We start from the raw sequence: 15,254 nt of genomic DNA, 5'->3' as shown, positions 1-15,254 counted from the left end.
CATAAAATCGGTCTTAATTGCGTAATTCTCGAATAACTTCTCAAAATAAAGTAAGAATAAAATAAGCCTGCCTAGTGAGAAACCTGACACCGGGTCGTTTGCATACTAACAACGATTGGGTGAGTGCTGCGTGAGCCTGCGCAGTGGGCACAAACAGAGCACGTGAATGAATGAAACTAGTGATGGGCAGATGAAGCTTCATGAAGCACTGAAGCTTTTCATCCAATTGCTTCACCCCAGCGCAAAGCTTCTTGAAGCTTCATGTGCTCTAGTAGGACACCTACTGGACGTAAAAATATTAGTTGGCATGAATTTGAAGAGTGTGGCATTTTGCACACAGCCTGTAAATGTCAACAACAAAAGGAGTGTGTAACACATGTATATTGTAGTGATGCAGTATACTGTGTATATTTATGCTGGCAGTATGGAAAATGATTATTTGGAAATGCTTGAAATGGAAATGATCATTTACTGTGAGGTGAGGTGTGGTTGGGGTGTGGACAGTGGTTGTGCTTTTGTAACGTTGAGGTATGGACAGCTACACACTGAGGCCTCAGTCCTGCCTGTTCACATTTTATTCTGTAAAAACTAAATTTTCACTGATTTTACGACCTTTTAGTGGGGAGAACATAGCTAGGATTTAATGATTTAACAAGTCTTTTGAATCCTTTGTCCTCCACAATGCTAAATGGCTGGGAGTCCTCAATCACCATGCTAACCAGGTCTTCATCTATTTGAGATTGTTCTCCTGAGGAAAGACAATAAAGACAAAGCACAAATATAAATATCACACACGTAACTTATAACAGCTGTATAATATTGTTATATCATTTAGTAACATTACTGCATGCTATATTATCAGGACATTTGATGGCTCACCTGGTCTTGCTCCACAATCGGTGTCCCCCTTATTCTCATGCAAAGCTCTGTAGTGCCTAAGCATGGATGAGGTGTTGTTGTTATATCCCAGCTCCCTGGCACATAGCAAACACTTCACCTTGTACAAAAGTAAAGCCGCTTAACATAAATTGTATTGCACCATCAGTATTATGAAAATACATCTTCTGTAGAAATTTACATACCTTGCTGGGAGGAATAAGATCAAAATGTTCCCACACAGGGGAGGACATCCTCCTCTTCTTAGCTGCCTCCATTCTCTCCTGACTTTCTCTCCTCACTCTCATAAACCTCCAAACTGTCTCCAAACTCTCACTAACCGCAACTCTCCATCAAACGCCCACATTTTGAATGAAGTCTGAGGGGTTTATATCTGTCATATCTCGCGGCAAAGTTCGAACCGCTTCATGAACCAGTCACGTGGTACAGCCGGGCAGCGAGGCTTCGGACGTCATCATTTTCAGCTCCTCCCATAAATGAAGCATCGCGGATACGCGCATCGCGGAAACGCCCCCTCCATTACGCGACACAAGCTTCGAAGCCTCGATACAGAACGTCACATCACTAAATGAAACCTATCATCTCATTTGTGCCTTTTCCAGCGGATTTTTCAGCTATTGTAGTAAATCTTGTCAATATTCAGTTTGTGGATAATCTATTATTTTCTTTCTCAACTTCTAAAAGTCTGATTTAAGGGGGCATTGCCCCAGTGTATAAGCGGCGCCGCTTCCGACTGTAATGCCGCCTTGGCGACCATGGACTGTCCTGACGGAAGTATTAATCTTCTATCTGCTGGGACTTCACTGTGAAGGTAACCAGCGTTTAATCAGTCTGATGGGTAGTAAAATGTCACAGGGAGAGGGATAGATTTGGGCTCTATGTAATTACTGTGAGACATCGTGTAAGTCACAAGACTTCAGTCACGATAAGTTAAGTTTCATTTTCACATTTCACATTTTCAAAACGTATGGATTTAACAGTAGATTGGTTTTAGAGCTAAGTGACGACATTATGACGAAATTTACCGCGAGACAATTTTTTCGCCGTTGAAATAAGAGACATGATCAATATAAAATCAAAAGGCCTCCATCTGAGGGTTAAAGGAAAGTCCCGTTTGCACCATCGTCACGTGGTTTATGTAAACATCAGCTATTTCCAACATGTGGATAGAGGGAGACAAAGCTCCGTTTATTATTAATAATAATGATGATAATAAAATGCATTTATCCACAATAGTTTTTATACCAAAGTGAAGTGTATGTAGTTGAACTTCCTTATATTTATAAGTCAAACATTCAAGCATCAGCAGCCTTACCTTTTTGCTGACATTAAGTTTGTATTATCACAGATGGAGATGCTGCTGCCTAAAAAAAAGTACATTCTAACCAGCGGTCACAGCTTAATATTTATTGTTATATTTTGATACAATACGGATAATATTAACATAGTATTATAAATCTATCAAATTAATTATTTTCTACCTGACAGTTTTTCTTCACTGTGCTTTGAGTAATGCCATAATAACACAGACTGTAAATGATCTTTATAACTAAAACACTTTTAAGTCACAGACTGAGTGCATGTCTCCAGGTCCTGCTGTTAAAATATGGATCGTCTGTCAGATCAAAACAGTCCTGTTGCTGGAGGAGAGCATTATCAGGCCACGTTTTAATGACCCAGGTGCTTGGAGGGGTTTGTTTCCTGACGGGGATGTAGGCAGGAATGAGGAGCAGAGAATAAAATAGAGTAAACCTTTATTATCCCACGAATGAGAAATGTGGGTCTTACACAGCTCTTATAGCAAGAGGAGTATAAAAATTAATATACTCCTCACACATACATATATATGTATATGTGTGTATATACACACATATACATATATATATGTATGTGTATATATATATATATATATATATATATATATATATATATATATATACACACATACATATATATGTATATGTGTGTATATACACATGTATACATATGTGTGTATATATATATATATATATATATATATATATATATATATATACACACATACATATATACACACATATGTATACATGTGTATATACACACATACATATATATGTATATGTGTGTATATATATATATATATATATATACACACATACATATATATGTATATGTGTGTATATACACATGTATACATATGTGTGTATATATGTATGTGTGTATATATATATATATATATATATATACACACATACATATATATGTATATGTGTGTATATATATATATATATATATATATATATATATATATACACACATACATATATATGTATATGTGTGTATATACACATGTATACATATGTGTGTATATATGTATGTGTGTATATATATATATATATATATATATATATATATATATATATATAAACAATAGAAATTCAAATGGGAAAAAAAACATACAGAGATATGTATAAATTGTACAGGGATATGTACGCAAGTGTGGGGAGTGTGAATGATCCTTATGAAATACAGTGTACAAACAAGCTGCAGATCAGTAGCAGCATTTGATGAGTAAGATAACCAAAAAGTGTCAAACTGTGTTATAGAGTCTGACAGCTGCTGGTAAGAATGACCTGCGGTAGCGCTCCTTCCTACACTGTGGGTGTAAAAGTCTACTGCTGATCGAGCTGCTCAGTGCTCCTACAGTCTCATGCAGGGGGTGGGAGGTGTTGGCCATGATGGATGTTAGCTTAGACAACATCCTCTCCTCTCCAACCTGCTCAATGGACTTCAGTGGACAGTCCAGCACAGAGCTGGCCCTCCTGACCAGTTGAGTTTCCTCCTGTCCCTCTCTGCCATCCCATCTCTCTCTTCAAAAAGAGTTGATGAGAGTACACCACAGTGAAACCCAGAAACTAAATAACCAAGCAAGAATTAAGGAAGTAAGCAGAAATAAACAGAAGTGTTCTGCTCTTGTAGCTGAAACTGTTGCAAACTGACTGCAATACAGTTAGATCCATGATTATTTGGACAGAGACAATTTGTTTCTAATTTTGGTTTTGTACATTACCACAATGAATTTTAAATGACATGACTCAGATGCAGTTGAAGTGCAGACTTTCAGCTTTAATTCACTGAGCTGAACAAAAAGTATTGCATAAAAGTGTGAGGAACTAAAGTATTTTTAACACAATCCCTTCATTTCAGGGGCTCAAAAGCAATTTGACAAATTAAATAACTGGAAATAAAAAGTTCATTTCTAATACTTGGTTGAAACCCCTTTGCTAGCAATGACAGCCTGAAGTCTTGAACCCATGGACATCACCACATGCTGGGTTTGTTCCTTTTTAATGCCCTGCCAGACCTTTACTGCAGCTGCTTTCAGTTGGTCTTTCCAAGTATTCGACACCCTCACACCCATCAGTGTCACCCGGATTAAAAGAGTCAAAACAGAATGGTGATGAGAACCCACATGAGTCCAGAAATCCAAACTGACTGTAGGTGTTGTGGGCTGGGATGGTGGTCACATCGTGGGTGTGACTCCAGACAATAATGTTCATTGCTGTTTTTGCTCAGCACACTCGTGTCTACTGCAGTGAATATAATGGGACCTTAAGAGAAATGACTACTTGGCTGTTGGCTCTCCACTGTACACAAAGGTGTAACTAAAGCTTGTGCTTGTTCTATGGTATTGCAAATGTCTCTGTTTCCGTAGGATGCGGTTGGTTAAAAACATTTTATAAATTTCCTTTTATTATTGAGCTGTTTGATATTCATCCTGTCAGGGATCTGTGCAGACATTAGCTGGACTTTCAAGCAAGAGGAAATGTGTTTTTAATACAATTATCAGTGAAAACAAACAAACAAAAAACAAGTTAAAAACAAATGGGTGCATCACGGTGGCTACATGTACATGACATTTATTCACGTAGAGCAAAAAGTCAAACTCAAAAAAATGTTTAGCTGATTATGGTTCAGAAATCACACAGTTCAGTTTAGGTGAGCACTGTTTAACAAACCGAACTTTAAAGCTCCCAGGCTCCATCCTGTGTCTGTGAAAACACCTGAAAGCACTTTGTAGGACTCACTTAAAAGGTACATTTTAAGTGTAGACCATTTTGATATATATTTTATCTTTATCTAAGTCAACAACAACATGTTTAAAGTTAATTTTAAAAAATACTTTCAAGTATTGACTTTAATATGCACACCAGCTTCATTATTGGGGTTTTTCACTAGATTAAAAGCAAAGCACACAGGTTGGACATTTGTTCTGTTTTTTTATGCATTTTTTATGCAAGAAATGTACTCAGGATAGGAATCTTCTACAGCACCTTCTACAAAAACAATAAAATAAAATAAAATTAAAATTAATGAATAAAACAGTAGTAATTGGTATGACTTTACATTTACTTTTGTATAGGCTCTGGTGTTTTCCAAAAGTAAAATCAACATATTTTAATCAGTTCCTCTACAGACAAAAATCTATCATCAACATAAAAAGATCTATAAACACACGTGAATATGTCACCAGTAAAGCTTCGTTATTCACTTATCAACTCTCATACATATTTTTCTATTTCCATCATCTTATCATCTGTTTTGTGATATGTTCAGTTTAAAGTAAGAAGACTGCTTGAATTATTGTATTGAAATTAAATATTTTGTTAGAACTGTGTTACTGATTTTTCTTCCTTTTTTATCCCCTCATCTTTTCCTTCTGTGGGCCAAAAAGAGGTCAAAGTAACACAAGGAGAAGATGCCACTCTGGAGTGTTACGGCCCCAGTGATGCTACTGAAATAATGTTAAGGTGGACCAAACCTGACCTGCAGACAGATGATTATGTCATTTACTTAAAAGACGGTCATTTTCAGAAAGACCTCCAGCATAAGTTGTTTAAAGGCCGGGTGAAGCTGAAGGATTCAAAATGGATGACGAATGGAAACTTCTCAGTGATTCTCCAGAATGTCACCTTGAACGATTCTGGAACATATGAATGTTATGCAGCATACAACAAAGAGGCAGCTCACCTTTTGAACAGCACCAGCCTGACAGTTGATCCTCCAGGTGAGTGAGCAGAGTTGAGTGTGTGTGTGATCAGAGGTGAAGCTGCTTCCTGCTTGTTGATGTTTGTTTCTAAAGATGTTGTTGATGAGACTTTGTAGAAAGCAGCTGGTCTGAGTGATGTGATCAGAGTGCAGTAGATAATGTCTGACAGCAGTTTGAAGAGGAAATGGATTCTGTTCTGTTCTTCACTCATCACCTACCTGACAGCTGACACCTCACACCTGTTTCTCACCAGCAGATCAGACAGGAGGACAAAGTGGAGATGGAGGGAAGGAGGATGAAGGAGAGAAGAGTGGTTCTGTTGGACTGATAGTTGGTCTGTCAGTTCTTGCTGTGCTTGTTATTGTTGGTGTTGGTGCTGTTTTTATCTACAGAACATATAGACGTAGACAAAATCCAGATTACCGGCCCCCTGAGGATCAGGGGCTTTCAAATTCCATCAGTGGCTTCCAAACTGAACTGAGTCCTGCTGCTTGTTTCAGATTCATGAAAAGCCAGTTCAACATTCAGAGTGACTGATGTTGGTCCAACAGTGGACTCAGATAGTAGCAATGTCAGTTTTTGTTGTTGTTGCAGTTGTTGGTGTTTTGATCAACATAAGATACAAAGAACAACAGTAGGACTCACATGGCACTGAACCACAGAGACAAATGTTCTGTGGCTGAATTGTGAATCTCCTGCTGATGAAGATGGAGACAAAAATGATATGAAAACATACAGCTGTCACCAACACGCCACAAGGATCCCTGATGTCACTTTGACACTTGAGAAGGAACTGCTTCATCAACCTCAGTCTCAGCAAACAGCAGGACTGCATCCAGAAAGTGACATCAGAGTGCAGCAGATAATGTCTGACAGCAGTTTGAAGAGGAAATGGATTCTGTTCTGTTCTTCACTCATCACCTACCTGACAGCTGACACCTCACACCTGTTTCTCACCTGCAGGTCAGTCAGGAGGACAAAGTGGAGGGAAGGAGGATGAGAAGAATGACGGAGGTCAGAACAGTGGACTTACAGTTGGTCTGTCAGTTTCTGCCATGCTTCTTGTTGTTTGTGTTCTACAGAAATCGTAGAAGGCGACTTCTTCCAAATAATCCAATGATTTGTGTTCAGTGGGTTCATAACTGAACTGTGAGTCCTGCTGCTGTTCCAGGTTATTATCAGTAAGTTCAGCATTCAGACTGACAGAGGAGAGACACAGGAAACAAGACAAAATGAAACTTTGCATTGTTTTGCATAATTATCTGATCTCTGATGTTCCTGCTCACCATACCAACAAATTGCCTAATTTTAAAAATAATTGTCAGTTTAAATCATTATCTGTTGTTTGTAAAATATTTTATTAGATTTTATAAAAAAAAATTAATAATGTATTTGAATTGTTACAGATTATGTAGTGATTTTCTTAAAAGTTTGTAACACATAAACATGTATCACTCAGCTACTGTACTGGTGAGAATGTTATATTCTCTTATCTCACACACACACACACACACACACACACACGTGTTAGATAGGTTAGGCTACACTCTATGGTAGGAGAGCCAAATATCCAGCCTGAGAACCATCGGGTGGGTTTGAAAAATGGGCTTAATTTTTTTTCCAAGTTTTCACCATGGCTTTTTTTTTAAATATAGGCTTAAAATGTTTTAATATTTGATTTTTAAAAAGTATTTCTTGGCTCAACCTCTGACCGGTTGAGCCAGTCAATGCAGATTTAATCTGATCTGGAATCAGTCCAAAGAAAATAAAACACTGATGTGTGGGCGTGTGAATGAACCCACTGCATGTACAAACAGGTGTAACACTGTGACTGAGTTAAAGTGAAACTGTCTGAGCCTGTCCCTGTGAAACAGAGTTTGGAGCCTGCAGCCTTGTTTCAGTCAGAATAAAGTCTGAATAACCAAATGTTGTGATGACTTCCTTCTACACAGAGGACGGGACTTTTTTAAGGCCCGGCAGCTTCAGCAGTGCTGAGAACAGTGGCTGTGTTTGTGGGAGGTGCTTAAATGAAAAGAGCCCAGGAAGCAGGTTTAACAGGTCGTTGCACCCAAACATGAAGTCTGATTCAATACAACCTCGACATACACCCACAGTATACCATCACTAAGCTACATTTTCAGTTCATTCCTCTGTGAATGTTTTAAAAGAAAACTAAAAACAGTAATTTCATTCAGACAAAAGGTGCTGATAAGGTGGGACAGGAATTTTCCAGACTGCTGCATCATAATATTTGAAGTCCTGTTTGATTTACTGTTTGATTTTTCTTCTCTAGAAATATATTTTATCAGGAGGCACAAACCTGCAGCTTTGTGATTTCATTAATATAAGACATTTAATATTTCTCAGGTATATTTGAGTCTAACTGGTCCTTGTGCTTCAAATTTCACTTTCATTTAGATTTAAAACATCTACAAAAGTCTTGGGGCAAAAGTCATGTTTGTAAAAACAGAGAGTAGAAAACATGACGTGACCAACAGCTGAGACAGTGGAAAAACTCTCTTCCTTCTAGCTGTCCTTCCTCTTCCCTGCTCACCTGTGACTTCTGTAAACAGGCTGTGTCCACTTTGATGTCTGTGCCGCCTGGTGGGCAGTACAGGTACTACATCAACCCCAGCCCCTCACCAGACCTCAACCTAAGAGCAAATACACACTTCAAAACTGGCTTAACACGACTCAGCTTCTGATTATTATCCACTAAGGCTTTAATTTTTTGTCATCTAATAGTAAATTTTATTTTAAATGAGTGAGTGTTTTATGATATTGATCTGTTAATTTGTTCTCTGTCTTAAATGATTCTTGGGGACACGTGACATAAAAGAATTATTGAATAAAAAAAATTTCAATCTCAAAAGCTGCCGAGAAATATCTGAGTTATCGCTCAGAAGAGGTCGAAGCTTCAGCAACATTTGTAATAGAAAACAACTTTATTATTTTTCCAATGCTTTTTTTCACAGACTAACCAAATTTTTAGAGGCACACAATCACAAATTTAGCCTATTATCATCTTCATTTATACTTTTGTCTTCTCTTTTATCTTTAAAAACAAACACTTGACTTTAGAAAATAAAAATAAAACCCACTGAAACCATTATTTGACCTTACAAATCATAAAAATATTTTCACTTTCAGTTTGGCCAGATTTGTCAACCAAACATGGGTGATGAGATCTGCCCTCAAAATGTGTGTGGTTGTATCTTTTTTCTAAACTTTTGAATCCAATATATACGCAAAATATTAGAATAACTTAGAAAACTTGAGCTAAAAGGGAAGCTAAACTGCAATGAAAATAAAAGAACATTTTCCACAGGATGGAGCTGTGATCATGTTGGGGTGGCGTACATGTCTCACAAACAATGCATTGCTATTTAAGCAGCTTAAACTACACACCTGTACAATATTTGAATGTAGGTAGTGTAGCAAAGAAGCACTATACAAATGTAGCAGTATTAATAGAAAATAGTACTGTGTATTGCTACAGTGCCGAGAAGAGATGTTCAGTTTAGCAAAGTAAGTTTATTACTTGAGTCAAAGTGAAAAAGTACAGACTCTGTAATGTAGTCAAAGTAAGAAAGTAAAAATGGCTCCTTCAAGGACGATTCTACGAACTATTTTGCACAAAGAGAACTGAACCTGTGCTATATTAATATAATAATATTACTACGACAGAATACAAATACTATTACAATTTGAACTATAATTTAAAAAAATGGGGCTAGTTTGTTATAGGAGACATTCAGTAAAAGAAAATAAGTATTTACTGTTGCTTACAGAGGGCAGAGGGTGACTTCACCTCCAAACCTAAACAGTAAAATTAGAACAGTCAAGGTTTAAATTGGGATTCAGCAGATGTGGAACCCTAGAATCTCTTTAGTGGTTCAGCACAGGGAAACAAATCACAACACATGATAATTTCTAATGTGAGCTTCACTATGTTTTTTAATGTACATGATGTGATCACATGACCTGCTGCTTTTTGTGGATTTACACCATTAAATTCAACAAGATGTCAGCAGATGTTTCACAGCCATCCTGGTTGATCTCCATCCTACACTGACGATACGCTGTTTATACTTTCTCTATGCATTTGGTTTGGTATGAAGTTGGAATTTGAGACAAAAGCCTCACTCAGATTTGTTGCATAAAAAGTCCCGATTATGTTATTGGGACTTCATTACCCAGCAGCCCTTGCTCAGTCATACAGACTGTCTGACTCCAAAGCAGAGCGCTGTTGTGAACTAAGTGGATCTCTATTTTGACACTTTAGTTAACTTGCTAATTAGTAATTATCACTAAAATTGGCTCATATTTTGATATTTGTTAATCTTGTTCAGGGTTTGTTTGTTTCCTTAAATGTCTGATGTGTTTTCGAACATTATATTGTGTGACTGTGTAAAATGGAGGCGTTGTGAAACCATGTTTCTGTTGCGCAGAAATTAATTAGATGTGTAGTACATGTGACTGCTGACCTGCCTGAGCAGGAATGATTTCATTCCTTGTGTTGGAGCGCCATCTTGCGGTGGTTTAGAGAATTGTTGAGAATTTATATTCTGTCCCCTTAAAGCACAAATATGATGATGTCCTTTCTTGGTTTAAAAACGTATGTTATGTTTTTAATGAATTTCATTAGGACATCTTAGCATTGTGAGATGTGCAGAAACACAGAGCGGAGGAAATTTTCATTTTTCATTCAATTTCATTTTCATTCTGATTGTTATGAAGCTAATGTTTGAGTTCAATAGCAGAGATCTGGAATCACTCATCTGCCTGTTTGTTTGGGTTGCTTTTCCATTTTCTACATCACTACCATGTGGTAGCCGTCAATCTCAATACTGTCACCATTACTCTAGTACAATCATCTTCTTGCCTGCTTTCTTTGGGCTAACCAGCCTCCACTTTTTGTAGTTTAAATTTCTGCTCTCCATCATTCATACTGTAAGATTCTGATTTGTGCAACCCACCTCCTCCCCATCTCTGCCTCACTGAGATATCAGCCAGACCTCCATCCAAGCCCCAATCTTCATCTTCAACACCACTGGCACCACCTCCTTAGACTCATGGGACTCTTCACCTAAATCCTATCACCACTGGGATCTCTTTCTGCCATGATGAGTCATCAGAGTCTGATCTTCAAATACATTAGTTTCTCTATCTGAAAAAATAGTGTAAAATTCTTTCAAGTTTTCTCATCATTAAACCAGTTGTCTTGATTAATGATGGATGATACATGTATTTCATTCTGTTATGATGAATGACCTTTAAAGAAATACATATTTTGGGCCATTATCCAAACAGAGATGTATTTCTTCTTTGATCTGGGAACAACATATTTTTTTCTGGGATTTAAAGCATCCATTTAGTGTAAGAGTAGCGGTAAAGTATAAACTAGACACAAATTTGATTGAATAGTAAATTCTGGTGTCATTGTACATTGTTTCGAGTTATCACTAAACCTCGGGTTTAGAGTCAAACAGTGTGTTAATGCATCTTTTAATACTTTGTAGCTTCAACACTGTTCTACAAATTCTCTCTACCAACCTGTATCCACCAACAAAGAACATTTTCATTAAGTGGTTCTTTAATGAAATCAGTTTTATATTGCACATGTTATCTTTCATGTGCATGGCACAGCATTCAAGTTTTAAAAGGAGTCTTTATGTGGCCCTGCTAACAGGCTCCCTTTAAAATCTTTTAATCTGAAGCTCATTATTCAGACATGAGTGAGACACTGAGACAGCAAACAAAGAGTGTCTTCCTAAAATGAGAAATAAATAAATCTGCAGTCAAAGGGTACGATAGTTGCTCAGAAAATGTGTTGTCTTTTCCAATATGATCTGAAAACAACTGCAGGTTTGGTTTAGAAGTAAACTAACTGCCTTGTACATTACTTATTGCACAGAAGTACAGTGATGCATAAGCAGCACATGGTGTATATCCTCCTCACAGCAGGAATAAGGTTTTATCAATATGAAGCTGATGAGCTCTGCTTCAGAAGTGATGCTCTATAGTGACATCTTCATTGACAAAAAAGCAAACACAGTCATTAAGTTGTCGTCACATTGTGAATGTTGAAAGCTGCAGAAACACAGACAGGTGAGTGTGTCACCTGTGACAGTGATCCAGCTGGATGGAGACTCTCCATGACCGCTGATGTCACACTTGTAGAGGCCTTCATCAGACCTGGAAACATGCTGGATGGTCATGTGACCTGTAGGCTGCTTCCTGATGAGGGAGCCATCTTTATAGAAAGCAGCTGGGAGGTTGGAGGGAGTGGTCTTTGTTTTACAGAGCAGAGTGACGTCATCTCCCTCCATCACAGGGAGGACAGGACTCTGCAGGATCACTGATCCACCTCAACACAGAGACAAACTACAGCATTTCATCCATTTACACACAGCTTCATCAACACTAACTCCACACACTCAGCTTACCAGTGACTGTCAGGTTAACCATGTTACTGATGGGACCCTCTCTGGACTCACACCAGTAAACTCCACTGTCCAATGGGTCGATGTAGCTGATGTTACAGGAAGAACCAGCTGGTTTTCCCCACCCATCTCCACACTGAGTCTTCTGTCGTGTCTTTGGGTTTCTCCTCAGAGTCCATCCAGCAGAGCTGTCGTCCTCCTCACAGCTCAGAGACACAAAGTCTCCTTTAAAGAACTGAGAGCTGCTGGGACTCACAGTCAGACGAGCTGCCAGGAAGAGGATATGATGTGAATCAATTTTCAAAAGAGAACGACCAACTGAGTTTCATAATCTTTTACTGTTTCAACAACAGTAACACAGCCACCCAAAATAAAACATGTATTCCACTATAAACATATAATGCAGTAAACATCACGTGTCTTCAGTATTCCTAAATCACTTTACATTTAAAATGTGATACTGATAGTAAAGACAGTAGCCAAGCATGCAGTCAGATCCTGGCTGGTCCAGGTTCAGTGCTCTCAGATGCACAGTTATTATTAATGTTATTAAAAACACCAAAAAAGGTGGTTTTGGATTTAATGCCTCAGTTTTTAGAGACAAGCTTTATTGAAAGTTTATACGTGGCAGACAGCATTAAAAATAAGATGCAGAAAATCTCTATTTAAGACTCTTTGAGATGTTTTGGATGATCACGATGAGGTCACTGACCTTGGTTTGTTGTGCAGCACAGCAGTAAGTTCAGACCTAAAGAGAAATGATATCAGTCAATCTGAGTTTTCAGCTGGTTCACATTACAGCAAAGCTCCTTCTGGTAGCACGTCTCCCCTTTAGGGGACTTTTAGCTTCTGCTTAGTCCTTTTCTAGCTGTTCATTTGTCTGTTTTTGTTTTTGTTTTTAAAACTATATCCATAAATATCATGAATGTATCACAGAGACACAGACACCTGCTAATCAGTGTCAGTAACAGACAAATAAAATAGGTTCAGTTTCCCACTTCTGGGATAGCTGAGGTGAACGGCAGCAGACAGAAGGTACAGCCCCCTGTGTCAACATCTGCCTGTCAATTAAACAGGCCACACCTGTAATAATATTTATAATTTTACAGTTTTTTTTAATTGGTTTGGTACTATTTTCATAACTAAAGTGTGCATTTTCAAATCTCTCAGTACAAAACTCACATTTGATCACATTTGTAACACCACTAGTCATCCTTCCAAATCTGATGTCATGAGTTCATTGTATTTGCACATATTTTCATTCCACTTAACCATTGTTTCAGAACACATGATCATTGTGATATATTTTGAGAACATTTGCTTTAATCACCCAAACAAAACAGTAAGATCTTTTTTCAACTTAGTACTTTTACCAATCATTTCATTCAGGAGCAAATAATACAAGGTAAGGGTTTCAAATTGTCCTTGGTGATGAATGAGTGTAACTGAACTGTAAAACTTCACACAGAAAATTTTACACTTATGTTCAGACATAAAAAAAAAAATTATACACACATACACACACGAAAAAGGGAGAAAAAAAACAAGTAATTTAAAATGATAATTTTGTTAGTTTTTTTTAGCCATATGCCATTCCTTGCCCTGACCATTTCCACCACAGCCAACTCCTGCTGGTCAGTCAAAACACGTGGGCGACCACCACCAGGTTGTCTCCTATTACAGTTTTTTTCAATTGCTAACAAGCGCCTACCCATACTTCAGATACTTTTTCTAAACTCTTAACACTGACTCACACCTACAAAACACAATTGGCCAAATGGATAATTTTCTTCTCAAAAATACATTTTGTTAAATATATACTAACTCCTCATTTCAAAATTAGAACACATCTTTCTCTGCACACACTAACTGTACAAAAACACTATAAATCTGACTCAAAATGAAATTAGTCTGTCAAAGAATAACACTTGTTTTCACTTCACAAGGTACACGCAGTCAATCAAAGTACACCAGGTTTCAAAATACTGGCTATTATTGACATTACAAAAACTGCATAGACTTTTATGTTTCAGTTTTACAGGTATTTGCATGCGAAACATGCAATCCACCATTTTGACACCAGAAATGTCTTGGTTGGTAACTGTATGTCCACATGTACAGTAATGTTCACATTCAAAAGCATTCCAGTAAAAAGCAAACAAGTTTATGTTTCTTTACTGTTTACTACAGGAGGTACAGTAGAAACACAGTATGATAGGACAGAGAAAGTTTTACAGTATTGCTTACAGTGAACAAAATATCCATGAAACACACAAGAGCATTCTGAACAAAAAAACAACAGCAAAAAGCCAAGATCAAAAGGGGGGGAGGGGGGCTAAAAAAAGGCAAAAACTTTGCATCTAATCTCTGCGATCTTCAGGGTTAGGCCACATGTTTTCATCAACATCACATCTGATGTTATCCAAGTCGATGCACCTGGGATAGAATCGCCTGGTATGTCGGATCCACCCTTGGCAATCGTCAACTGTGATGTCCCTGGAGCCAGCATCCATGGCTTCGAGGAGGGACATCTGGTCATGTGGCTGATGGTCATAAACCTTCCACCTCCATGCAGAAAAGAACTCCTCTATGGGGTTGAGGAAAGGTGAATAGGGTGGAAGGAAGAGACTTACCAGTCTTGGGTGGACTTCAAACCATGTTGTTATTGCTTGCGAGTGATGGAAAGCCACATTGTCCCAGGTAATTACAAAGGTCCTCATGTTTTCACCCTCCTGACCCTGCTCTGGAACCAGGCGCTGGTGGAGATCATTGAGAAAGGCAAGCAAGCGCTCTGTATTATAGGGTCCAACCTGACATCTGTGAAGGAGTAATCCTGCATTTGCAATTGCTGCACACATGGTAATGTTTGCCCCTCTCTGTCC

General features: G+C 37.9%; 3 protein-coding genes across 3 annotated transcripts in view; 2 read left to right on the top strand and 1 right to left on the bottom strand.

Annotated features, from left to right (window-relative positions):
• The window catches only part of LOC147334363 (low affinity immunoglobulin gamma Fc region receptor III-like), a 529,842-nt gene that overhangs the window by 126,772 nt on the left and 387,816 nt on the right, over nt 1–15,254 (top strand). The window lies entirely within an intron of this gene.
• Nucleotides 1,421–7,852, top strand: LOC147334385 (uncharacterized). Its single transcript, XM_086271777.1, has 3 exons — nt 1,421–1,708; nt 5,612–5,944; nt 6,183–7,852. Exons 1-3 carry the CDS (start codon nt 1,636–1,638, stop codon nt 6,461–6,463), a joined length of 687 nt encoding a protein of 228 aa, XP_086127903.1. The 5' UTR covers nt 1,421–1,635; the 3' UTR covers nt 6,464–7,852.
• On the bottom strand, nt 11,933–13,585 carry LOC147334384 (Fc receptor-like protein 5). Its single transcript, XM_086287756.1, has 4 exons — nt 13,555–13,585; nt 12,376–12,639; nt 12,051–12,296; nt 11,933–11,958 (listed from the first exon to the last, which is right to left on the bottom strand). The coding sequence occupies exons 1-4, from the start codon at nt 13,583–13,585 to the stop codon at nt 11,933–11,935; spliced, it is 567 nt and encodes a 188-aa protein (XP_086143882.1).

Source organism: Aulonocara sp. 'chitande type north' Nkhata Bay, linkage group LG3 (genome assembly GCF_057382095.1).
Source record: "Aulonocara sp. 'chitande type north' Nkhata Bay isolate Kocher_YH1m ecotype deep benthic linkage group LG3, A_spYH_male_GT1.1, whole genome shotgun sequence".
Classification (NCBI taxonomy): domain Eukaryota; kingdom Metazoa; phylum Chordata; class Actinopteri; order Cichliformes; family Cichlidae; genus Aulonocara; species Aulonocara sp. 'chitande type north' Nkhata Bay.
This window is presented reverse-complemented; position numbering and strand designations above follow the sequence as displayed.